This window comes from Melopsittacus undulatus, chromosome 4 (genome assembly GCF_012275295.1).
Source record: "Melopsittacus undulatus isolate bMelUnd1 chromosome 4, bMelUnd1.mat.Z, whole genome shotgun sequence".
NCBI classification, from domain to species: domain Eukaryota; kingdom Metazoa; phylum Chordata; class Aves; order Psittaciformes; family Psittaculidae; genus Melopsittacus; species Melopsittacus undulatus.
In genome coordinates this window covers 74,011,160-74,038,120 of record NC_047530.1, presented here as the reverse complement: position 1 = coordinate 74,038,120, position 26,961 = coordinate 74,011,160, and the positions used below count along the sequence as shown (strand labels likewise).

The 26,961-nt window shown below is 43.0% G+C and overlaps 1 protein-coding gene across 6 annotated transcripts in view; it reads left to right on the top strand.

Annotated features, from left to right (window-relative positions):
• Window positions 1-18,842, top strand: part of LYPD6 (LY6/PLAUR domain containing 6) — a 53,099-nt gene extending 34,257 nt beyond the window's left edge. For 5 of the 6 annotated variants that reach the window (XM_031053314.2, XM_031053312.2, XM_031053313.2 and 2 more), the window contains 4 exons: window positions 7,267-7,478; window positions 8,946-9,044; window positions 14,131-14,261; window positions 15,281-18,842. In XM_031053314.2, coding sequence (XP_030909174.1) covers window positions 7,310-7,478; window positions 8,946-9,044; window positions 14,131-14,261; window positions 15,281-15,475 — 594 coding nt within the window. In that variant the 5' untranslated portion in view covers window positions 7,267-7,309 and the 3' untranslated portion in view covers window positions 15,476-18,842. The remainder of the gene's footprint in view (window positions 1-7,266; window positions 7,479-8,945; window positions 9,045-14,130; window positions 14,262-15,280) is intronic. The other variant, XM_005154034.3, reaches the window with a different exon arrangement.
• The last annotated feature ends 8,119 nt before the right edge of the window (window positions 18,843-26,961 follow it).

The window sequence follows — 26,961 nt, the reverse complement described above, 5'->3', positions numbered from 1 at the left end:
GTATAAAAATGCTGAACATAGCCTTGCAAGAAAGTGGAGGTAGGGGGAAAAAGTATTTTCTCTTGAAGATGCCCCTTTTTACCAATTAGATTTTGAGATGTTACTAAACTGTTTTGTTGGGGTTTTTTTGTTCATCCCAAACATGCTTGGTTAATTGGGTAGAACTCATTTTTGTGATCAGAAGGGTTTGGTGCTCTGGCGCTCTGCTTTGGTCTCTCCCCAATTATTCTGTGTAACAGTCTCCTTTCACAGCAGAGATGTAATCCTGCCCATTTGAAAATGATGGTTTTATTTGGAGATCTATTTTCCCCAAAATCCTACCAACCGTTCCAGCAATTTTTCACAACTTGAAATGTTTTTTGCTGTAGCACAAATAAACTGTTCTGTGAGTTTACCCAGGACTGACTTCAGGCTAAGCAGTTGCTCCTTTGATCCTTTAAAAATACTGAGATTGTGCGGATGATCCTCCTTGTCTCTAGATCTTTTAAACTGGTCCCAATTTTCTAGATTCTATCTGCTAGCCTGGTACATGGACTAGAAAACTACTTTCTTAGAAAGCTTCATGTGTTTGTTGTAGATCAGATCATTTGCCAATTATCTCTTTGTAAGCATGGGATACATTCTTCTATTTTGTTTGATATCACTTGGTTTTGGCAACTCTTATTCTTTGGCTAAATGGTAATATGCCGCAATTTTTTTCTACTTTTCCTAGCAGATTTGTTGCACAGTCATATTGTCAGTGCTTTCCCATGTTTTAACTGGGATGCTCTTGCTTTTTGGGTTAAATGTAAATAGGAAAGATAGTTCAGGGTAATCCAAATAGCTGTTGCCATACCAAGCATCACTGAAATTTAACTTAAAAAACAGCCAAGTATAAGCTTGAGACCTTGTTTTACTTTTACCTGGGAGAGCATGACCACCCTGTCCACAGCCAGTGTTGTTTCATGGTGTGGCCACCAACCATGGCCTGGCAGACACAGCCTCCCTGCCCTGAAACACCCTTCCCCAGGTGTTCTGAATGGAGCCTTGCTCTCCTTTTTCTACAAGACATTAAGGAAGAGCAGAAAGGAGATGTATGTAACGTGTAGTCCACAGAAATAGTATCCCTGCCTTGGAGAGAAGAGCCTTTTCATTTGCACCAGTGAACTTCAAGGTTTATTTAGCAAATTATTTAACCTCCCATTCTTCCCCTTTGCAGAGTTGCCTGGCCACTGGAACTCAATGACTGGGGTTTTTGCCTCTTATTAGCAGGAAAATCCCAGGATTTCTGTGCTCACGCATGGTTTCCTTATCCTCCATCTCCATGGAGCCGGTCTGTCTGTGCATTGAGGTCAGCACTTGTGCTGTGGGACACGGGAGGGGTTGAGAGCTGGCTTCCAAAATTCCCAAACTCAGCCAGATCCTGATCTTAAACATCCTGTTGAGTTCAAGGCTTGCTGCCTGCTGCTCCTGTTGCATGCCATGCAGATACCTGGGAGACAGGTCTTGAAATGTTTTCTTAGATCACCCATGCCCATTTTGCAGCTAATTCAGAAGCATTTATAGTCAGTCCTATGTTTTCTGTATCATTAAAAAACTACCAACAAACCAGTGGTGTCACTGCACCACTGTGTGTTATGTATGGTGAAGTGAAATTGGAATGAAATATGTCCAACTTTTAACATCTCACCTTCTTAGTTAAATAATTAATTTGATACATTGTGTTTTCTCATATGAATGTAATGACCTGCCTGATTTTTAAGGTTTTTTTTTCTGTCCTTCACACCAAATACTAAGTATCTGAAATACTCAAGTGAAATATCTCTGTTTCATCTCTCCTCTGCATTTATCTGCAGCCAAACTATTCTCTGGGGATGAGTGAATAGAAATGACATTTTACTATGGCTCATTAGAACATGAGGGGTTTGTACATGACCTAATAAAAGTTAAGCTTTTGGCCAGTTGGACTGAAAATTTAAGTTACACAAGTTGAAAATGGAAGCAGTGTGCTACTTTTAAAATAATCTTGAGACCACATCTTGTTAAAGATTAAATTGTATCTGAAGGAAGACGGCATGAGAGGTAACATATTGTACCCCCCTTCACTTCCCCAGGATGTGGGCTTTTAGCTCAATGGACTACAGGCTTTGTAATTAGCAGCAAGGCGATTAGATTGTCCATGTTTCTGGGAGTAATTTGTGCACTAATTGTTTGATCATTTAATTGCTATTACTTGCTGCAACTGAGGAGAGGTGGTGAACCCTTTTGCAAGAGCTCCTAGAGGTTCCTTAGGAGTTGCATGTACTTCACTACATCCCCTATTATCAGGAGGGTAATATACATTTAAACGTTTCAAGGGCCAAACTGCAAAGAAAAATCTCTAAATAGCAAGCAGAAAGAAGAATTCTGTAAATGGCAAGTGGCAGTTAATATGGTTAACTACATATTCTGTAGTTGCAGTAGTGCAAATTCCAACCTATAGTTTTATGGATGAAGGGCAGAAGGGAAATCTAAAGAACAGTAAATTTTGGGAAGGTGATGTGCATAAGGGGGAATTATTGTTGGGTAGACTTTGTATCCAGGAACAGATCTTCCAGCACTGTCACAATGGTTGTAGTTCCTTTGACTTCATTTATCAGTGATGAATAATCATCATAACATAATTGAATGATAGACCAGGTGATCTTGCACAGTGGAATTCACAAAAGCAAATGACTCATGCTGTGGTTTCTACAGTTTCTCACAGATACTGCTGTTTTGACATGCTGTGCTTTATACTTTGGGGCTGATATGTCTACTGCCTGCTAAGAGGGAGTTTTTATTTGCTTTTGCTATTTTATTTATCTGAAGGAAGTGTTGCTTTAGGGTGTTCTGAGGTGGAGGCTTTTCCACATGAAAAGATAAGAGAAAATGTCTTCAAGATGAGAAGAGGTAGTAACCTATGAAACTTGAAGATATGGCCCAGGCAGTGAGGAGGAGATGTAGGGGGAAGGTGGAGGTGAGAGATCAGCAGAAGCATCAATCTCCTGTGAGACTAGGCAAACCTCTGTCTGCATCAGATGTCCAGAGAGAGCAAGGCAATGTTTCATCTCCCATGGGAGTGGGCACTGACCACCCCAGCATGTGCTGTCCTTGCACAAGGAGGAGAACCACAGAAATGCCCACAAACTTGGAATTCCTTCATTAACATTTTCCTCCTGAAATGCTTCAACATTTGCTGCAGCCCTGCAGCTAATAGCAGTCCAGCTCATGGCCTTCAGTACTGATCAGCTAGCAAATATCTATTAAACTTGTGAGAGGGACAAGATGGAGAAAAACATCCTCACAGATAACTCCTTCCCAACAATGTGTCTCTCCCAGAACTGGAGATCTGATGGTCAGCAGTGCCTCTGCTCAAGGGCTCCCTGGTCCTTCCTTGGAGGATGGGGACATTCCCATTGTCACCAGGGCTGGTGACAGTGAAGATGAGATGTTGCTGCCCTAATAAGACCTGACAAATGGGTGATTGGGCTGTGGCTTAGGGAATTTAACGGTTAATTTCCATAGTGCTGTGTCAGGGCAAAGGGCAGGAAGAAGTAATTCTGCTGCAGAGTAGCAATGGGGATGCCTTTCCGTCTGAAAGGTGCTGGTGAAGCTGGAAAGATTGAGTTAACTAGGATTTCTGTGCTGGCGCCCAAGACCTTTTATAAACAGACTGTATGATCTAAATACCATGTGACTATTTCCCCTAACTGAAGTCTGGTATCAAATTCAGAGTGGGCCATGCCATTTTATATTTGGCTGGTGCACACACTCTGCTATGTGAGAGAGGCTACTACGCCTGTAAAGGAGAGGAGTTTGTTCAGAAAGACAAATTGTGTGCCTGTACACTGGAGAACAAGTCTGCTCTGTGAGCAGAGGTTTAGCCCTGTAGTAGCTGATATGCCAGCAATAACTGTTTGAAAAAATGGTTTAGCACAGCATTGGCAGTTGTGGCTGAAAACCTTGAACTAGAAGGGGCTTGTGAGTAAAAGAAAAAACCTTCATGCCCTTGATGAAGCTTCTTTTAGGGCTTATAGGCTTCGTGAAGAGATGCCATCTTTGCAGAAAAATGACATTTTGGATTATTTATGGATAAAAAGGGACCTGAAAACAATTTTTTGTCAAATGTCTGCAGGTTTTAAGATTGTGTATCCAAATATATATGGGTCTACTTCCTTTAAAAACAAAAAAGCAACTACACTTGGTTTTTATGTATGGGTCTAAAACCAGAATGAGTGTGCTGAACAGTAAATATTGTTTTATTCAAAACAGTTTTTGATGTTCCAATGTCTGTGAAATATCAGTATTACTTTGAACACCAACAAATAATCAAATATTTTCTCAGTTGGATATATTTGTATATGTATTTTGCCCATTGTGAAAGACAGAACTATGTGTAACCATGTGTAAATACTCAATATATTTGTGAAATACTGAGTATTCAGGTTTCTGGCAGTAGGTACTTCTATGTATATGGAACTATCTATTTTTATGTTACCCATGTGTTTGAAATGATCAGGTACAACATACTTGCTGTAAACAGCAATGACTATAAGGGTGGTAGGTGTTTTTGTTCAATAAGTACTTTCTACTTCAGTAACCAAAAGGGTTTTTAATTTTGCCTATAATTAAATCTGTTTCAAACATACAGAAGTGGGAAAGTGAATTCTATGTATTCATTTGAGGTTCTTGCAACTTGTAAGAAGTGGTGTTGGCAAGCTACTTGTAATTAGGAGAAGCACAATGTGGGTATTTTTAGCATGCAGCTGGAGGATTCCTGCCACCCTTTCAGACAGGACTAACAGCCACTTGTCTTCTGAATCTGACAACTAGGCAAGTACTAATAGCTACACAGAGACATTTGGAGATGGGCTGAATAAGCAAGTGATCCCATAAAAGGGAGGATGAACGACAGAGGGAAAACTGGTGTCCTCAACTGGAAGACTGCACTGTGAATAGAAAAGCTTTTTATGATGAGAAAGCCCAATAAATTCATTTCTTATTATACTTTGGAGGAATACTTAATTCATTATCTTAATCTTGCTGTGTTTTAACTTAAAATATTGCTATTTGTCATTTCTGTTGATAACATGTTAATCATAGGTTTCTGCTGAGAGTTAGCGTTGAGCTATGAAGAGCCTCTCTGTTTGGGATGGGGGGTCCTAATTTCTTTGTACTGTAATGCAGGATTGCTGCAGTTTCACTACAAACTGCTGCTTCCTTGAAATGAAAGTTGGGCTTGCAAAATTTGCCTTGGTTTTGTTTGGGATAAAAAAAAAAAACCACAACCCAGACCCCTCTCACCTCCAATCTTTCATTATCTTAACAGTATGAATATTAAGCAGTTTCCACATCCAGTTGCCATTGGGCAGCTCAAGTCAAGCAGTGAGTAAAGAGGCTGATATGTGTGGTAATGGATGGCTCTCCTTTTGCATAGGAGAGGCTCAACTCAGGAGTCCAAACGCATCTTGTTTCCTTGTGCTGAGCATCACTTATTACATATAGATATGTGCCCTGAAAGCAAACTCTGCCAGAGTGGAGCATGTCTACCTGGTGATGCTGTTTGTGCAGCTGATGAGTCCTGTTTTCAGAACTGGACAATCAGGACAACATTGCTGTTTGGCCAGCTCATCTCCAGGTGCATTTAGCCAAGAGGAACTCAAAAATGTGCATAGTCCCATGCACGTACCTGGCTCCCTTGCCGAGGTGGGCTCCAGCTGGCTTTACTGGGGGCTCTTTCCCTGGAGCACACAGGACACACTGGCCCCATTTCTTTAACCTTTTATGTGGCTGGGAGAGGTTTATTTCCTTCTTGCTCCTAATCAGGAGCTGATACACATCAATGGAGTAAACCCAATGGAAATTGGCATTTCCCCCTTCATAAGGTTAAAACAACAAAGTTTAATGCACCATATTGTGTTATCTGTTTCCCTCGCTATTTTTATGATTTCACAGTGTTTCAATAAAAGGGCTGTTTTCAGATAAGAGCCAAGGATGATGACACCCCCACTGGCAGCCACTTGAGCTGCTACTCCTGTGTGGGTCTCCACTGGGAGACAAATACTTGGAGACAGAGCTGGGAGGTTACACCCCTGCCTCTGGGACATCTTTCCTGAAAAAAACCCAACAAAACAACCAACCGACCAAACAAATTCATTCGATGATAGCTCTCACACTTCCAGAGGAGCTGAGGAAGTGTCTGGGTATTGCAGAGCTCTTGGTCAGTCTGGGTGGAAAAGAAATCCAACCCCCTATGTTCTGGATGAACGCCAGCAGCCAGGGGAAGCCAGCGGCTCCTGCCTGGCTCGGCAGCTGCGTCCTCTCAAGGCTTTCTTTTCTCGCTCAGTTTTTGAGGCCCTTTTTCATCATTTTTAAGTAATCCTAATAATATCAGCTGTGTATCTAATGATGCACTGGTATTGTCTGCTCCTGGATGGCTCCCTGCTGCCTGGGTGCAGGGATTGGGATGCTTCTGAAAGCTGCTGATTTTGGGAAGCTTCACAAGTGCTACTGCACAGGTATTTCTCCCTCCTTAAACTGGTTCCCTTCGTTCAATGGCATAGGAAAAATAAACTGCATTGTTTGACAACAGGGTCACAGAGGGAGTAAGACCCTTTGGAGCACAGATGAGGAAAACGCAGTTGTCACTTTGTTATAAACACCAGCCAGCTAAAGGTAGAAAAAGCCTGCAGCAGCTGGAGCTCCTTGCCTTTCCTGAGATACATGGAAAGTAATGTAGGCTTCTGGCCTGCAGAAAAGGTGCATTTTTGAAGGGTGTGAGCCTGTGTTAGAGTGTGTGTTTGGGATACCCATCACTGCTTCCTACGACATCCCAATGGGTCTTCAGCAGTGCTGTTTCCTTTCTTCCTGGTCTAACTCTGCAATTTTCCAGTATTCTCTAAGAGAAGCTGTTAAATCCTGCTGTAGCGCAGCCTCTGATGACTTTATCAGTGCCCTGCTGGGGTTTTTGCAAACCAGTCACTGACCAGTTAAACTGTAAATGGTGACAAGCCATTCTGCCATTCACCTCTGCTCCTGTTTGCAGCTCTCTGGCCAGGGAAGGGTTTGTCCAAGTCCCTTTCCTAGGCAGTGACAGGGATGTCACTGAAGCTGAGCTAATGTAAACCCACTGCTACTTGCCCCTGCAGGAGGGCAGCTGGAGCTTCATGGGAGCATCATGGTTTTGGTGAGGTTGGGTTGCTGGGGCTAAGGTGGTGGCCACCATGTGGGTTTGCTCTGCTCACCCCTCTTCTCTGCTATTGCCAGGTGTGTTTCTACAGCCACCGCATGAGTACGTCCTCCCCCAGCGATGGCCTCGCAGCCCACACTGGCATGGGTGCTGCTGCTCAGCCTGCTGGCCAGCTGCCTGCCAGCCGTGCAGCCCAGGGACTTCACCGTGAAGGACATTGTCTACCTCCACCCTTCCAGTAAGCCACCTTTGCACAGGCTGCAAAGCCACAGGCAGCCACGGCATGGGGGTAAGGATGAGGGCAAATGTGTTTTAAGGCAGCAGAAACATCAGGGTTGAGCTGGGAGCCGAGCAAAGATTAAACAAACATCCCCAATACTCATAAAACCAAGCAGATGTACAACCAGACCATTGCTTCCCAAGGGCTCACAGGTCAGCGAGGGTTACAGGCAGTTGTTGAGCATGTCAGGAGTTTCTTCTTTACTGTTTTCTGTTCCTCAATAATCTCTCTGGCCATGAGACCAAGCTCCATGCCATGCTGTTTGCCCAAGCACATCAATAACGGCGACCAAGAGGCAAAATTTGACTATTAACAACTACAGCACTAACTGCTCCTGACTTTATTTCAGTAAGTCCCTGAAGCAATGCTATAGCAAAGTTATGCCTCTTGTCTTTTTACTAGTCTGTTCACTTTATTGGATACAAAGCTATTTAATTCTACAAAAAGAAAGCACCTGGTGAGCTGTCTGTGCCATCTGCTCCCAGAAAAAACTCATCACCTTTCTGGATTCAGCTGAAACTTTATATTCTGTACGAGACAAAATTCCTGTTTTATGCTGTAACTGTGACCTGCTAGATGTCCAGGGTGACATGGATGGACTTAGTGTTGGTGTGTTGTCCCACTACAAGCTATTGCTTGAGGGCAGCACCAGCCCCACCAGGGATGCTCCCAGGTGATTTGGTGGTCCCTACTCAGAGAAGCCTGGGGACAGGAGCAGTGAATGCCTCTTGCTTCACTGAATGGGATCTGGCCATATGGGAAATCCCATACCTGAATGGGATCTGGCCCAGAACTGCTGAGCAAGGGGAGGAGGTGAAGAGGAGGGAAAGGCAAGATGTGGTGCACAGGGCTGTGGATGTTCAGCTTACTTCATCACATGCAGACAAATGTGACCCGTTCACAATTCAGCTTCTGAGAAGGTGGCAGCATCTTGAAGATGTATTGAATGTGCTACAGAAACCGTGCCAGGAGATCACTTAAGAAGTTACAGTCTTTGTTTGGTGAGATAATAGGATAGAGTCTGCTGTTAAAAACTGGAGGTTCAGCTGTTCCTTTGGGGACATCAGCCTGCCTTCCAAAGGGATAGCTCATTTTCTCTCCCGGACAGTTTCCAGAAGTATTTTAATCCATCTGATATTTTGTTATCAGGACTGATAAAGGAGCTGTATTGGATATGAGCTCTGATACCAAGAGGATAAGTACTCCTTGCTCACGTTAACTCCCTTTGAAGTCTGCAGTAGGCACTTCTGCTAGGTAAACAGGGTTGAACTGAGTCATTATTGTGCCTGTATGTGCCCTTCCTGCATTGCTATTAGTGATAGGATTTTTATAATCAGGACCAACCTGATGAAGTTGAAAGGTATATTTGTAGAAAGATATGTCTAAAGAGAACAAATGCTACTATGTGCCTCTGAAAAGCATAGTAGAACCCGACAAATTGTCTCACTTTAAATGCATATTGTCTATTCCTTTCAGCCACACCATATCCTCATGGATTTAAGTGTTTCACCTGCGAAAAGGCAGCAGATAATTATGAATGCAACCGATGGGCTCCGGATGTCTATTGTCCAAGAGGTAACCAGCTGCACCCTTGTGTTTAATTTAAACCCACCTTACAACAACCTCTTGCTGTTCTCACTATGGAACAGCACTGAGCCCCCATTATTCCTTGAGCATACTTGGATGCTAGTGATTGCTGTTCCTGCTTGTAAGCCATCTCAACAAGAAAGATGTGTAAGCGATATGGGTAATCCTTTAAGCTTTTCTGTCTCTGCGATGGATGAAGTTTAGGACTTTCATCTATTCCCCATACTCCTCTAGCTCAGCTGGAAATTAAATCAGGCTTACTTTTATTTAAGGGTTGTATTTCTCTTACTGTTGTGAGTGTGTGGCCTGTTCTTGCATTGGTTTCTTCCCCACCCTAGGGCATAAGCCCATGCTTCAGGGCAGCTGCCTCTTTTCGCCCAGAATCGAAGTATTTTCAGTATCTTGGGCTCATAACTCTGGAGTCAGAAGTTGGGAGCAGCTCAGGAAGGGCTTTGGAATACAGGCACACAAGTAGCAGATCCAGGTATCAGGGAGATCCCTGGATCTCCACCTCCCTTACACTTCTCCTTTAAAGATACCCATTAGGATTGCCCATAGCTGCTGCTGAAGCCCATTTAGTTGTGTTGGACATGATGTGTGTCCTCACCAGGGTGGGTGAATGCAGGATGCAGCTGAATTTGCGTGGGCAGAGGGATGCTGCCAGGGCTCGTTGCTCCTCTAGTGCTTTCCCTGGGCTTGGCAGCCTTGTTCAGCACCTACTCAGGATGTCTGTGGTCTGTTGTGAGACATTACAAGTGCTCTCAGAAAATATTTGTTTTGGAAGGGGACACACAGTGACCTGTGCTGTGGGGACAAACCAGCTGTGTTTGCAGCCTGTGTCAGAGCACCTTATCTCTCTCAGATTTATTTGCTTTGAGCTGAAATCAGCGCAACATCAATAATAATAAAAGAGATCAGCCTAGCTGGCATCAGATGAGACCAACAGTCACGGATACTCCCTGTTTTGACAGGAGTGGATGGTATTTGAACTGTAGCCTGTAGATCACTGTGTAAGAGAGGCCCAACTCTGAGGTCTTCCCAGCAGAAATAACCTGATCAGAAAAAAAGTTCTAATCTGGGGAGTTAGCATGTAGTGGCTGCTTAGGGGAGGGGAAAGCAATGCTTCAGTGTGTCTGAAAGTCATCAACTGCATTAATCCGAATCAGAACAGCTAGTTATGCTCACCTGCTCTCCTACCTGCTGATACAAACACCCACTGTATGTTCATGAAGCAGGATGGGGTTTTATTCAGGAAGAGGAGCTAGCTGGAAATCTGAGTCTGTCTTTAATCTTCAGCACAAAAGACTTCTTAATTCCTTAAACTGGAGGGATCTGGTAATGTTTTACCCAGGCACAACACCTTAGTAACCAGGCTGCCTGACAGTGCATGCTTTGGGGCTGGAGAATGGCTCTGCCTGTGGCATGGATCCACAGCCCCTCACTGCCGTCTTTTGGGTCAGACCAGGCCCCCCCCCCCCCCCCCCGGTAAAGCTGATGTTACTGTGTGTCAGAGGAAAGGGGATGGGCACTATGGCTTGAAGGCTCTGTCCTGATTCTGTTGCAGTGGAAGCCAAGACAGGAGCAAAATTGATACTGTCATTGCTCCCCACTCTGCAGCAATCAGCTGTTGCATTGGGATGTCTCATCACCAGCAGCTTTTGTTGATGTCGCTTAGTTTTACATCCAATACACTTCTACATCAGAAAGCTTTTATTACAGCAGCTTTTTAATTTTGTTACTTTAATTTTCAAATGTAATTTTGAGTTTGTGTAAGGAAACCGCAGAAATGTAAGCTTAGGTTTGAGGCGTGACTGAGGTCATCTGCTCAGGTAATTGCCTTGTCTCTGGGAGTCAGAACTATACACTATGCTTTGGTGGGAGAAAAAGAAAACTGTCCAGCTGCTGTTATTTTTGAAAAAGACAGAATGCTGTTAAAACCAAAATATTTTCTTAATGAAACAATCCAGGACTTACATGGAACTGCATTTTATTTATAATAAAACTTGTTATAATGGAGAGTGAACACATGAATCCTGAGTTAAACAGAGATTAGAAAAAGAATTTCCTAGAAAGGAGACCTCCTGCTATGCATGAACCTTGGTTTCTGTTATTTATTAGATTCAGCTCAAGCAGAAACTGTGTTAGTGATCTAATTTGCATGGAAATACTGCACTTGGAATACTCCCAGTACTCTGGTTTTGGATGGCCTACGAGCGGGCTGACAACTTACGAAGGGGATAGTGCCCACAACTGCTGAGGTGATGTTCCAGTGTTGTTAGAGGCTTTGGTTTGGGAAGTAGGCTCTCAAAAGTCAATGTGTGACCCTGGGCCCTTTGAAATACCAGATTTGGTGTTTCCCTACACAGTTTAAAGCAAAGAGGTTCAATTTTTCCTACTGGAGACATGTACCAACCTTGCTGAGTCTCAACACGTGCAGCTGGTTTCTTAAATTTAGCCTGGATGTTGGGCTGCACCATGAGTTCTGGTTTCAGTAGCTGGATTCTTTCTGTGTTCCCTCTTAAGGGTACGGAAGGGTGCTCATGAGGTGGACCCCTGGAGAACATGTGTTTTAACTGTTGGATGATGCTGCTGTGGGTCAGCATTGCTCAGGTTGAGACTGAGGTGATCTGTTGATAATAAATGTGTGGAGAAACCTCACTGTCTTCGGAAGACAGTTCTCCCAGAGGAAGGAAAAATCGAAAAGCAGAAGTGGCAGTGTCACATGGGTGGTCAGTATAAATCAAAGGCCTGAAACCCCCACAGACAATCCCATAGAGCAACAATCTAATTTTGAAAAGCTTTTGTAATGGAATGTGTTACTGGACAGGTAAATATTATACCACAATCAGCCTGGTTCTCAAATGCCTTTAAAGATGGTCTAGCCCTGCAAAGTTTATAAACAGAAATCCATCCTTGTTTGGTACAATACCACTGAGACCCATCCTTACAGTGTGGCTGTACTGCTGCCTAGCTTGCGCAGCATGTTACTTAGAAGCATCAACTTTCATGTTGCAACACTTTATTTTAACTGCTGTAAACATCTCTTATTTCTAGTAAAATCATTATAGTGTTTGGGCTGTGCTCTTCATAGGCTCAGCTTGGAGTTCCTCCTCCATCACTCCGGCAGGCAGCCTCCCTGTTCACAGGGCAGTTGTTATGGGTTAGATGTGATGATGTTCCCCAATTCTGCTTTGCTCTGGGCTCTCCCAGACACTTTTCATAGTGTCTGTCCTGAGAAGAGAGGCAGGCCAGAACACAGTGAAAAGTTGATTTTTTTTGCTTATTGTGGACTTATTCTGTACCTGCAGTCCTGCAGCCCTGCAGCCATCAATGATGGCTGTGCAAGGGGAAGCATGCAGGGAAAATACATTTCTCAAAGATGATTGCACAATATTTTCTGAAAGCATGCTTGGAAGAAAGAATGAAACAGCCTTAGAAGAGTTATGAGGTGCTAGAAGCTTTATTTGTTCCATCTGGGACTTGTCAAGAGTGAGCTCCACAGACAGAGCCATTGCAGGAGAAATAAAGCTCCTGTGATTCATGGATGGCTTTGCTGGTGAATGGCACTTTCAGGCAAGTCCTGGGAGAAGCTCAAAGCTTCTGCTTGAGCAGAAGTGCTGCTTCCTTTAGGGTGAGACCATGAGCTTCACCCCTTGGGGTGGGAGAGCCTGGAAAATGCATTATAAGCCGTGTGGTGCAGCCCTGGCTGGTTTGACAGAAGACAGCACGCTGAGAATATCCAGCCTCTGTTGATAAGCTAAGTCTGTTTGCTGTGGATATTGCACTTGAGTTAAGAGCAGGTCAAAGATATCACAGATGTCTGAAGGGTTTTATTGCCTAGTGAATAACATGCTCAGTTGGCAATCACATTTTGCTGTTGCCAAATGCCTAAAACATGTGAAGTATGCAGGGCTTTGCCCATTGGAGACAAGGGCTGAACAGGAATGTTCACTTTAAATTAAATACACCTCTTTCCCTCTCCTCCACTTCCCCTCTCCCCCCCCCCCCCCCCCAATGAAAGCAACAATTTTATTAATAATAAGGTTGATTAATAAGAAGTAGGTTATAATTTAGAGAAGAAATATATAATGGCATGTTTCCTGTGTTGAAAATCCAGTGCTTTCATCTTGGAGTGCTAGGAAGCAAAATAGCACCTTCAACTTTCCTCTTATGACTAAAGCAGGAAATAAACCTAAATACCTTTATGCCTGAGGATAACCACAGCATTTGTCATATATTCTGCTTTGAATTTTCTGTGTGTTTTACAAGCATTGTTAGAAAAGTAGCTTAAAAAGGGAGAAGAATGGTCTCCCTTGGGGATAAGGGGCCCCACAGGAGAAACATGTGGAAGATGCAATGGGAATACCAGGGGGACAGTGCATTTCATGCTGTTTTTTCCAAAGACTGGGAAAGTGAGAAATACATAAATCCTTTCAACTCTTCTGATGGTATTTTATAGATGGTAAAACTGAAGGACAGAGAGGTTTGAGGATCTCCTCTAGGCTCTGCAGGAGCTGTGGGAGAGTTGGGATAAGAGCGCGAGCAGCAAGAACAGCTTGCATGGGCTGTTAGGATATAAAGAAAGGTGTCTCCAGTGTGTAATGCTTTAGGTAGTTCTACAGAATGAATGGTTGTGCATGAAGCTAGGAAAAAATTAAGCCTATATAAATGAAAGTTAGCTTCAGATATAAAGAGATGTGAATGTTTGGGGTTTTTTTAAAGACAATTCCTATAAAACTGACAGTGCACAAGATTTGGGGTGTTTATATGAACTTCCCACTGTGACTTGATTATCCAACATGCATGCATTTCTTTATCTGTAACACAGAGGCCCACATTAGAACTGGGGATAAATCTCTGTGTTCCAGAGTACTTTGAAGCCTCCCAGTTGCACTAGAGCTTGGGGTGTGGGTATATGTTTATGTATTTTAATAAATATATCAAAATGATCTTTTTTTTTTTTTAAACCCCAAGATTTGAAAACAAATCTAGGACTTATTTCCTGTATCTTTCTACTTGTAAACTGTCACAAATCTTAATTTTGATGGATAAACACATTTTTCTGTCTTTCTAGGTACCAGATACTGCTTTAGCCAACATATGATGAAAGTTACTGGGGAGAGTGTATCTGTCACCAAACGCTGTGTACCATTAGAGGACTGTCTGTATACAGGATGCACATATGTAAAGCATGAAGGATACAAGGTAAAGGATAAAACTTTCCCTTTTTTAAATATGAAAATTGGGTAGGATCCTTCTGGCCTCCACCAGAAGTCTGACTGGTTCAGTGGGTAAATCAGCATTGTCAAATATTTCTATTTTTAATGAGCTCCAGCTCATTTCCATTTGTTACAGAAACAAAGGAATAAAGTCTCTCAGAACAAAAGAATAAGCTCTTTAAATAACTCTCTTGCCAGTAGTTCAGGGGAGCAGACCACTCCCTTCTGCTTAAGGAGGGCTTTGCCTGTAGAACTGCATCATGCTTTGGCTCCTCTGCTCTGCTACTGATTCCCACAGATTTCATTCTGTGAAATTCATTCAGATTTCATTAAATTTCCCACTATTTCATTCACCCAGATGTATTCCTCAAAACCTCATCAGACCGATACTTTCATTCACACTATTTCATTCACACTTTTTCAGCTCTGAGGCACACTGCAGCCTCATCACCAGGTGCACCCCTACATGAATAAATACTGGTTATATTTTTTAGTTACAGCTTGTGAGCTCTATGTCTTTACTGTGAGGGTGGTGAGGTCCTGGCACAGGTTGCCCAGAGAAGCTGTGGCTGCCCCATCCCTGGTAGTGTTCAAGGCCAGGTTGGACAGGGCTTGGAGCAACCTGATCCAGTGGAAGGTGCTCCTGTCCGTGGCAAGGAGGTTGTAACTAGATGGTCTTTAAGGTCCATTTCAACCCAAATCATTCTGTGGTTCTATGATTCTACCAAACAATGTTAGTTTTTTGTCAGTTTAGCTTATTTGATGTAGAAAAGAAAATAATCTTTTGGAAACGTGTCCTCCTTGTACCAGCCAATGTACTGTTCTTGTACAGATGAAATTGCTCTCCAAGCAGATAGATTAAGTAAATGGAGGAAAGAAGTGGAGGTGGGGGTGGAATCAGACTGGCCACTGTGCTTCTTTGCATATATTGTATTATTTCCTTATGTCTTTATTCAGGGTATTGGTATTTTTCATATAACCAAGTTATAACTGTGTTTCTTTCAGATCTGCACCTCCTGCTGTGAAGGAAGCATCTGCAACTTGCCCTTACCAAGGAACACAACAGATGCTGTATTTACAACCCTCTCCCCCCTCAACAAAACACAGAGACTTTCACATCCTGCCCTGCTGACAGCAGTGTGTCTTTGGCTGGGGTTTATCTCACAGCACTGGGTTGTGCTGCTGGGTCCAGGCAGCTGAGGTCCGCGAGAACATCTGCATGAACATTCATCCTCTCCCTACAGAGCCTGTGCTGTGGAGTTGTCTTTGGAACTGCTTTTCCTCCTGATTTCTTGCTAACCATGAATGAGCAGGCTGGAATCTAGATGTATTTGAAGGGTGTAAACCCCACCCATTTCTCTGCTGTTTTCTGAAGAAACTCATGCAAGATATTCCCAGAATCCATGGCCGAGATGGATGCATACACTTTTCTTAATGTCTGTCTTTAAATGTACTATACTGTCGATAGTATCAACACTCATTTGAAACTTTCTTATTATAATTTGTCAGAGCACTAACTCTGGTGCCTCATTAACCTCTTCTGAGAACATACAGTAAATAATACACAGCCAGTGTACATCTTTGCAGTATCCCTGTATCCCTTACTCTTCTCTGAGCAGGCAGGAATTTGTATCAAGGCAGCAGTAACTGTCAAGGGAGCAGCAGCTTTGATCATCAGCATAATTCACAGATGCTTCCTCTGAGTTTGTCCACCAGAAGCCTGAAGAGCCACCCCTACAACAGCACACACTGGGATGTGCAGAAAATCACTGTTGCTTATAAACTGAACTGGAGAAACTCTAAAACCTCTGGCATAGTTAGAGGGGAGGAGGGTGTGTGGCCCCTGACCCTCAATTCCAAGGAGGTAAGGTCATGGGGAGCTACTGGGTGGCCCCCTATTTAAGATGCCTACCAAGCCAAATAGTTCTTAGTGTTCTGTGGCTTTATATATTCTGGCATTACTAGATACAGCTGTATTTTGGTGACTTGTGTTGCTTGATTTGCTCAGAAATCATCTATGCAATATTTATTTTTGTATGTTGAGTAGGATTTAAAGTGTTTAAAAGATTCTTAATACCTATATGGCCAGGTAAAATGGTTGTTTTGCAAATAAGCAAGCCTGTAATATATAAATTATCATATAAATATATATATATAAAAGTTTTTAATTTTTAAAAGTCAACTTTGTTTCCAAGGTCAGTAATAAAAGCAGGGTGTCACAGATGTGCTTTAAAATTAAACCAAACTCTTTTGCAATTTTTATTTCCCTTTTTTTAGTCATAAACTGCTCTTTTAGGAGCTAATTCTTTGCTACTTGTGCTCCAAGGTAACTTGTGCTTTATCAAGTTACAGTATGGTTATGCTCTGAAGTGATTTTTTTGGTGAGTTATACAGTGAAAGGCAGGTGAAGGAAGGCAATGCTGGAATGCAAATGCTTTGTAAAGGGCTCCTAGAGAGTACAGGCAAGCCCTCATCTACCAGTGTGTGCATTGGATACCAGTGAGAAAGCTGCAGAGCTGAGCATGCAAGGTGCTGTCCTGAGCTTTGTGGCCTATAGACTGAACTTTGCTTCTGCTTCCAGGGAGTTTTACTGGAGGCAAAGGAGGAGGAGGAGGACCAAGAGCAGCACTCCCTCCCAATTCAGTTTCAGGTGATTTCTCTGGGGAAGGAAAGCAGGCTGGAAGCATTGCTGTGTTTTGCTGTGAAGTGTCTTTTAAAGATGTATGTATATATCATCATGAAAACTGACTTCAAACACAGTTTCTTTCCTTTTGTTTAACTTTAATATATAAACCTAGCCTCTTTGAGGAAAGGATGGCTGACCTCGCCCACAGACAAACCTTGTGTTTTGCTCTTCTTTCTGTGAGCTGCTCACAGATCCCTAGTATTGAGGGTTGTTGCAATCTGTTATTTTAAGCAAGTTAGACTTATCTGTGGAGACCCAGAGGAAAATCAACCCTGTCTCCCTCTTCTGCAAGCTCACTTGGGCAGAGCTGTGTGCCGCACTTACAGGTTGGGTGAGAATGGAGCTGGAGGGGGTTATGACTTCTCTGACAGCAATTTAAATATTTTTATTATTATCCTGCAAAATGGATGAGTTTAAGCCTGGAAGGACCTCATTCAGGGGTTCAGCTGCTCTCCTGGGGTGGGGTTTAAACAGGTTTTCTGCATCCACTGCGCATTTCGGCAGCACTCTCCTGCTGTAGCTGGGCTGGATCCAGAATACGTGCTTTGAGAAGACATGTTGGAAAGCCAGCATGATGAGAAAGCATGGGAAGTCCGAGATTACCCATGAACAACATCTTGTTTACCTTTTCAACCAAGGTAGGCTCGAGGCTTGGGCCATGTTGCACATGGGCAGCAGTAGCACCTTGTGGGAAGCTCCCCACCATCCTCAGGACTCACACTAGTGACGCAGCTCAGCTGGACATTTTAAGGTTTTACATTTTTACTGTGGGCCTCACCCATGCTTTTAGGAGTGAGTCCCTCAGTGAGATACCTAACCAGCAGCAAGAGGCAGATGTTACCCCCTGACCTCAGTTGGCTGCTTTGGTCAATAGCATAGTCAGGTTTCTGGCTGTGTTGTACGTTGTCTTCCCTGTTTCACATATATTTTGCAGTCTCACTGTTATCCAACCAGCCTAACCAGTGGCATGGTAACTCTGAGCTAGATACATATGACCATGCAGAATGAGCTGCAGGAATATATAGATTTCTTCATAAAATACTGGGACTTTTAGGACCATTACCACCCCATTAAATGTGTGGTGCCTGCAGTGAGGCGATAAGGGCTCCAGTGCTAGCTGGCTCCCCACATGCACTAACAGACAGGATCTTCATGCTGTGTTTAGGTGTACTTCAGACAGACCAGACACCTTTTCTGGGTACCTTTCAGTGCTCTCTACCCACAAACACTGGGTTACCACAGATCAAATGTAGTTATCAGTGTTGTAGAGGAGTTAAACCAAGGCAGTTACTTCTATTCCCTTTGTAGTCAGTGAAGGATTGGACTGATTCACTGTATGCTAAGGTAGTGGTTGTGTTGTCTCAGGCACATGATGGATGCGTCTAGGAAAACTAGTTTGGTTATAAATACCACATCCCACCTCGGTTATCCAGCTGCCAGCCACACAGTTACACCAAGACCAGTGCTTTACAAATACCTGAGCAGGAGCCACTCCTAAGCATGTTGCTGGCTTTGCTCTGATCATGACATTGCTGCAGCCAGAGAAAAGCCTTGTTCTTGCGATGTGCTGGTCCCTCTCCACCATGGTTGTGCCACAGTTGTGCCCTTCAAAAGGGACCTGAGCCCTGCCCAACCGAGCTGCTACCTCCTGCTGTGGTACAAGGATTATGGACATTGAGTTTAAAAGAGCAAATTAAGATGACTGAGAGCAAGTGAGGAACCCACTGAGAACCATCCCTGAACCAGCAGGTTGGTGTGCCCCGTCTGCCCATGGAGCTGTTGTGGGCTTTTTAAAGCACATAAATGCTGAGCTGCACTGTATTTTTAGGCTCTATATATGTGATATTGCTTTTAAATGTCTAACTTTTTAACTCTTGTAAATGCTGTATATTTGTATAAATAAATGTTTTAAATATTCAGATAAAGTGTGAGGTGTCTGATAGCAATGGACAATCACTGCCACTAGCCCTGCTCTTCAGTGTGGTGCTACCTCCTGTGCCAGGATGCTGCTGTCTGCTCCCCTGCCCCCTTTTCCTTTCTCCCATGTCCTGCAAGGAAAAAAAGGAGCTGAGCTGTATTTAGAGCATTTCAGCTCCCCCTGTAGCTAAGGCTGAGCTCCCATGGTTACTTGTTACAAACTGTTTTACACTGGGCATTTAATGAAATAAGTCAGAGGTGACTCCTGCTTAGTTTGTGACCCCTGGATCTTCCTTTCTCTTGCCTGCTCTAGGAAAGCTTTACATTTTCCATGAGACCCAGTGTGTTCTGGGGGTTTTCATGCAGTTATTTCTAATTTTCACTCCTGACCCCAACCACTTGGATGTAAACAACTTCATGTAGCTAAAGAAAGGTTTCAAAGTTATCTGTGGATCAGGTGAAGCAGGAGGCAGCTCACAGTATTTCTACACAGCTCCAATTCCCAAGTCTTCAAGTTGAATAAACACATAGTCGCACAGTACATTGGCTTACAGCTCCTGAACTTCCCCCTTAGTCCTAAGTAAGTTTCCCTCTGGCTGTTTGTTTGGCATTCGTGCACCTTTGGTTTACAAACATGCTTTGAAATAAGAGGCTCTGTTATCCCATTTCAACAGGTGCCTCTGGAAACACCAGTTGCTGCTCAGGCTTGGGACATGATGATCCTGGGTACACAGCCTTGCAGCACTTACCTAGCTTCTTGCTGAATCAGTGATTTTTTCAGCATTGCAGCATGGTGAGCTGAAGGCAGATGTTAGTTAATGAACACTTTGAATTAAATTGTTTTGCAGAAAGTAAAGCATTGTCAGTAAAACAATTAATCTTCACTGCATAGTTCTTCACCTCCCCTTAACCACCACCAGACACAGCTTTCAGCTACCCAGTTCATGCAAAACACACCTAGCACCAAGGCAGACAAAGCAATACTGAACCTCCTGATTGTAGTAGCAAGAACCTCTTCTCCACTGCCAGAAAAATCCAGCACAGTCCCACAACAACCAGTGTGAACACCTGGTCAGGCAAAGGTTTTGAGAGCATTTTTACCCTCTTAAAGAAGCTCAAGTAACCAGCAAAGGTTATGCCCCCTAGTGTCTCCACTAATGCCTGGAGGTTCCTGTATATTCCTGTTCAAGGCTGAGGAGAGGACTCTGCAACATAACTTGCTCTTTCCACCAAGAACCTGCCAACAAGTTGAACTCTTGATTCCAGTGTATGGTATCACCATACCCACTTGCAGGTAGTGGGAAAGTAAATGGAAAATGTGCTTAAAATACGTATTTTATGGAATCAATCATGTCAAGCATAAATTAAGTCTCATGACCTGAGGATGCAAACCTTGGAAATGGTGATGTGCAAAGGTGCATCAATTTAGGCTTTAAAAACCAAGACGGGACCCAGCCCTCTGAATCAAAGCCCTTGTACACCCCACAGCATTACACTCCCTGCTGTGCATCAAAACAGGCTTCCAGTTTTTGCTACATCTTGCCAATACAGGCTTTACAATGCCAGCCTCTTTAGCTCATTTGATTGGTTCTTGTATTAATTTATCTTTGCCCATTCCTGGGTGGGACTCCCCTTGATATTAATCCCAGTGTCCTCTCAGCTTTCTCCTTTTACACCCATTGGCCAGGCTGAGCTAGTAACTTAATTCCTTTAGCACTGACATTATTTATTTGAAAGCATTTTGAATATATCTGTTGCAACTTATCTATATGTATTTATGGGCTTTAAGGTTTCTGATCCCCTTTTTAAGATTTCACCAGGTCTCAGACATGTAACATTTACACATTTCATCACACAGAGCTCAACCTACAAGTCTTAGGCTATAAAAATTAGCAGGATACCTTCAACATGATGGACCCTATCCACAATAAAAGGAAACAAACACAGCATAGGGCTGATGATACCACAAAAACAAAAAGTGATACCAAGTTGGCAAAAAAAAAACCCTCTAAGGGGTTTTCTTCATGCAGAGAAGCAATCTGAGCAAGCCAGCTTCACTGATGTTTATAAACATTTCACTACTCACCAATATGAAAAAGTTAAATAGCCTTCAGCTCTGCTACAGATGTACCTATCAAGAAGACAGGCTAAACCTCAGCTTGCTAGTCCATGTGTGTCAGAAATGGCTAACCCCAACCTCCTATCCAAAAGCTCAGGTAGTAAGGGGCTGCCAGCCAGGTTCCTTCTGTTGCTGGGTGCTGGAAGGAGAGTATTTTAAGTAGGCAACTATTTCAAGGGGGTAACTTGCAGGTTTTCCTTGTGAAAATGTAAATAATCCTCTTGCTGTGAGGCTGTGTGCCAGGCAGGGCAGTATCTGGACAGCTAAATAAAAGAGCTGCGCCTAACGCCCACAGCAGATGTCACAGAGTTGATATTACTGACCCCATAGTTGATCACCTGGAATGGGTATTTCTTACTGTTCACATTCATCTAATTTCTTGTCAACCTAAGCACAGGTAGGGTGCAACGCGTGTACTCACACACAGCTTCTCCATAACAAAAACGGTGGGTCTGGTCGCCCAAAAACATCCCCCTAACCCAAATGCTGAGTTTTCTCCAAGTGAAAATATATTCCAACAAGGTCATTTCCCATCATTTTCTATCAGTACTCACCTAGTCTCTACAGGGTATCACCATGTCTCAGACACAAACCCCTCCCGAAGTCCAGCTCTCAGACTACATTTGTTTTCTTAAAGCTTTTCCAATCTGCCAGACACTGCAGTTTTAGCAGCAGAGATTACTTACTCAGTGAAGCATAACACCCGGTTGCATGAAATTTCAGTCTCATAATCCTGTTAGGTTTCCCTGTCCAGACTCCACACCGATGAGACCTTTGTTTGTGCAGCAGCCTGAGCCTCACCAAAGAAAACCTTAAAACAAGAACTGCCATTGCCAAGGCGAAGGGCTACTGTTTTAAAGGCACCACAGTAGCAAGGGAAGAGAAAAGCTACAGTCAGTTTGCAACTATTACTCAGTCTTGTGTTTTATGCAGACCATGGGTTTGAGTGCCAGGCTCAAAGATGTACCACCTGCCTTTGGCTTTTTCCAGATGAGAGCACATTTTCTTTCCTTAATGGATGATGATTTAAGAGAAAACAAAATAAAACAGACATTTCTTATCCTTTCCATAGGCCTTAGTGTGTAGCGGAAAACTTCATTCATTACACCAGAATTTTGGGAAGAATAGATGCTTTTCCAGTTAAATTTTCATTAAGATACGTCCAGCAGGTTTTCAGAACCTTTTCTTTTTTTTTTTTTTTCCAGCAGGAACAGGGATGGAAGGGGTTCATTTTACTGACACTTTGCTCATTGACATTTCAGTGTCTTTTCAAACTCCCAGATTTCCTAGATTGCCCCACAAAGACGAGGACTTGGGCCCAACAGCCTTCTGAGGCTGTTTCCAACACTAAATCATTGAGTCTGCAGCAATTTTCCAGCAATCAGATCCAGCAGAAAACCTGACCAGTGTAAAAGCTGTCAGCAAAGGGATTATTCTAAAACTGTGGCACACCAGTGAACTTGATCTATTAGCTTTGTTAAAATCCTCCTTTATAAAGGATTTCTACATTCAAAGATAGATTTTTCAGCTTCTGACTGTGGAAGCATGTAAAACCTCAACTTGTGTAATAGCACACTAGTATCCATGTATATATATTTATATACAGCATATACCATACATCCATATGTACACACCTCTTCAAAAAACAGGGCACGTGTATGGCGAAGATGACGTTAGGCACAGATCATTGCTGAACATGCAATCTGCAGTGAGAGGCTACAGTCTACACAGCTCAGGATTGCTGCACTTCAGTGTTTAATAAGTTTTCCAACCAGAACAACTCACTGCCTAGGTAGAGATTATTGAGTGTTTGATTAAAAAAATGGAAAAAAGAAAAAACAAAAAGAAAAGCAAGCTGGCAAAAGCCTCAGGAGATGTGTTGTCCTCACACCTGTAATAGATTAGCTGGAAGAGCAGTGGCCTTGGAGGGCTGCAAAGATCAAACCCCACACACCGATGGGCAAGCCCCATGTTCATTCATATGTGGAATATTTGGGTCATTAAATGGGACATTTCCCCTTGGTAAGGGTCAAGATGCTGAAAGAGTCAGGCCTGGACAAGCAGTATTCCACTGAGCAGTTTTAAGAAGGACATGGTCCCTTTTTGTGTTGACTGAGGGGATCAGATGAGCAGGAAGGGGCAGACACAGGGGTCCTGTCACCTGAACTCTGCAGACACAACCAGGAGGATGTCAGCTTGTAGGGAAATCCCCAGAGTTGAAACTCATGTGCTGCTCTGGGCAACTTTCATAACAGGATGGAGTTAGAAAACCTGGGTTTCCTTTGATTCCTACTCCAATTCCTGCCTACAAAAATTACTAACATTACTGTCTATGCTTTTGTCTTTAAATGTAGAACTTTCCTTAATTCTCCCTCTTGTCTCTTAGACTCCAAAGTACTAAGCCAGCAACAACCCTGCCCTCTCCCCTTACACCCTAATTTCCCTTTCCACCCCTTTGCACTCCTGCACCTCTGGGTCTTCTCATCTTACAATTCATCACCAACCTCTGTTTTCCAATATTCTTGAAACATACGTACTTCTGGATTTAAAACACACAACATTCTCCCTTAGAGGGAACAAAGGCCTCTGGACAAAATAAAAAAGAGAAACCTACCTAATTCCCACAAATAAACAAAGAAATCCTGGAAAATAACAACATTTATCTGGAACTCATCAGCTCCACTCCAGCACTTAAGTTCTACTCAAATCAGTAAATTACTTGGTTCAAGGTTTTTCAGCTTCAGGTTTTCTTGAGCTAAGACACTACTGTGGTGTATCAACAACTGAAGGCCCTAGGGCTGGGCAGCTCCCTGAGCAGCAGCCATGTGGTCTCTGCAGCAAAGTCAGCCCTGAGGAGCCCCCAGCTGGTACAAAACCACCCCAGTATTTTATTATTGTTTTAGAAACACTGGAGTTCACTGAATATTTTGCAGCTTCTTCTCCTGTAGCCACATCAGCTTCTCAGCAGACTGTAACACTTGGGCACCCTTCCTCAAACTGCTGCTCAGAGGGAGAGAAGATTTGCAGCTGCCTGTAAACCAAACAGGATTTCAGCCAACTAGACTGGACTGCCCTCCTGAGCCCAGTCCTCCCCTCTCCCCAGTACAAGCCCAGATAAAGCTCCCCCAAAACCTGTAGGAGACTGATAGGGTCTCTGCTACCTTAAGACCCACATACTCATACAGCAATTTATTCTCACAGTATTCAGACCTGAAAGGCCACAAGCATCTCACAAACACAACTCACCCACATTGAGGAGATTAAATATCGATCGGATCCTCTTGGAAGAGGCAGGATTAGTTCAGCAGCACAGCGAAAGAGGCCTCACAGCAGAGCTGCACTGTGGGAAGAAGATGGGCAGGGCTGGGGGGAACCAGCTGCAGCTCATTGAGCCCACTGAACCTGCTGAAAACCTGCCTTCACCTGGTGGGTGAGGGAATGGGGCTGATTTGGTGTCTTGCAGGAAATCCAGCTTTGCTGAGCTGCTCCTAGAATTTGCTAGGTAAAGTTTTTGTGTTTGACTGTAATGTTTATGATGCAATCATGAGCAGATAACTTAGTCTCAGTCATATGGTTCAGACACATTAGCCTCAAATAGGTTAGAGGGTCAGACCCTGTGTACTGACAGGGCACAGAAACCCTTCACACAGCAAAAATTAACTTTGCATCTCTAAGTCAGGCCTAAGTGGTATGTATCATCAACACTGCATGCATCCCCTGGCAATGATCTGCTCCTGACAAAGACTGTCAGATGCTGTTATTCCCCTGGAAACAAAGAGAATTATAATAGAGCAGGACCCTATGAAAAAGCCAACACATAACTTATTCTTGCAGCTGACACAAGCGGTTATTGTTGTCATCAAGCAGCTGCTGTGAGCCTCGGGGGTGTGTGTGCTTATGGGCATGCAGCTCCTGGACAACTTTCACATTCAGGGAAAAGTTCCTCCATGCAAGTGCCAGCCTGCACGAAAACTTAAGAGCACAAAAGGCTCCAGCTGACCTATTTGGAACATCAAGCAGAAAGCATGGCAATATTTACCTTCCTTGAAGCATTAAAGTTCCATGAGCTGTACCTTTATTTGGTGGAAATGAGAGCAAGTCTGCTGGCTTCAATGAAAGAATCTGAAACAGCTGGCCAACTGCCTCGAAAAGCTAAAACCAAAAAAAGCCCAGGTCATAGCAGCAGCAGCAATTAGTGCTCAGGTGCAGTTGAGGTCTTGATGGCTGATGGAAGCTCTTTGGCCAAGTGTTTTAATAGCAGGGTCAAAACTTCAGTGCTTCACCACTCTAATTGCTGCTGCTGTAAATGAAAATGTAACTTTTCAGTTAGGTAGCCCTGCTGGCATTCTGCTTGAAGAAGAAAGGTAATCACAATAAACTGCAGGAATTTCACTCTCTATTAGTATCTTATCTGTAGTTTCTTCTGCTGGAAATAATGACTAACCTTAGTGTTCATTCCTAACGTAGCAATTACATAGAAGATCCTTTTTTGGACCAACCGTCATGTTACCTTTCATAGCATACCTAGTGCCTTCCCATCCAGTGCTTTTGCAGGCTAAAAAAAAACCCCAACAACCCAAAACACAGAATTGTATCCAGTTAGAACAATGACATACAACAAAGTACTGACACTAAAAGGCAGAACAATACAGCCAGCCCGTTAGTATATGCTTATGAGGATTCCCCCCCCTCCTCCCTGCAAGAACACATACATACAAGCTTGTCCCAGAGCAGCAGAAGGTATTCTGCCTTGTCTTAGGAAACAATTTATCACTACCTTTATTTTGCATTACAGTCCTAGTGTTAGCCTGAGTTACTAACTAACCAAACCTCTGTGATAAAAAGAAGATACCTTGGTTTCAACAGTAATTAGCAAACTCAATAATACTGGCAAAATATGCACTCTGGATTTACTCAGCAAGACTTTGTCAGAAGCTTATGGAGGCACAAACTACGAAAATGTAACTTTTCAAGCTCTGGGTTATCTCTGTGGATTTCCTAGAGTGTTCTAACAAATCAGCATTAAATTCTGCTGTTTAAAAGGGAAGTTTAAATGCAAGTGTTTTCATAACTGTTGTGTTTATGTGCACAGGGACAGCTCAAGCAAAAAAAAATAAATACTGACACATATGTGGTTAAAACAGCTATTCCGAGAGAACATCAGAAACTGTGTATGAGTTTACCTTTGTGCAATTAAAAAGATATCTTAGAAATATTTGAATTTTCTTTCTGTAACCACCCTATTTTGTTAAAAGAATCAGTATGCACAAATACCTGTACATGAGATGTTTCACTTTGGATTGAGGCATTTCAGCCCTCACAAGTTAATTCACATTAACATGGTTCATTTTCCTTCTTTCAGCCAGCCTTCCACACTTTTGCTGCCATGCTAACAAGGCATCTATCATCCATTTGCTATCAAATGAAAAGGTGGTTATTGGTGTCCATTGAGTATTATCTTAATAGCAAGGGAAGGAATTAATTTAATACACCTGGTCACAACAGCAGCTTTTAAGTGGTAACACTGTGTCTTAGTAAGTCACCCCATTTTAAAAGTAATTATTTCAGAAATAAATATGCTATGTATTTGGCAACACAATGCAACAACTGCTTCCATATGGGGCTTTGAGCAATCAGGTAGAGCAGAAGGTGTCCCTGCCAACAGCAGGAGAATTGGAATTAGATGATCTTTAAGGCCCCTTCCAAGACAAGCCATTCTAGGATTCTATGATTTTAGATCATGCATCCATGAAAATCAATTCCACCCTTGTTTTGAATCAGCAGCTTTCACATCTTCACTCTGGCAGACAGACTGCAGGAAGAGCTGCTCTGTTGCTGCGTAAGTGTGCAGCAGAGGGAAAAAAAAAGAGCAGAGCAATTGTACTCTCTCTGTCTTGGATCATACAAATCAGATTATAAAAACTTCACTGCTGTTCCAATACTTATTTCAAATTATTGAGTAAG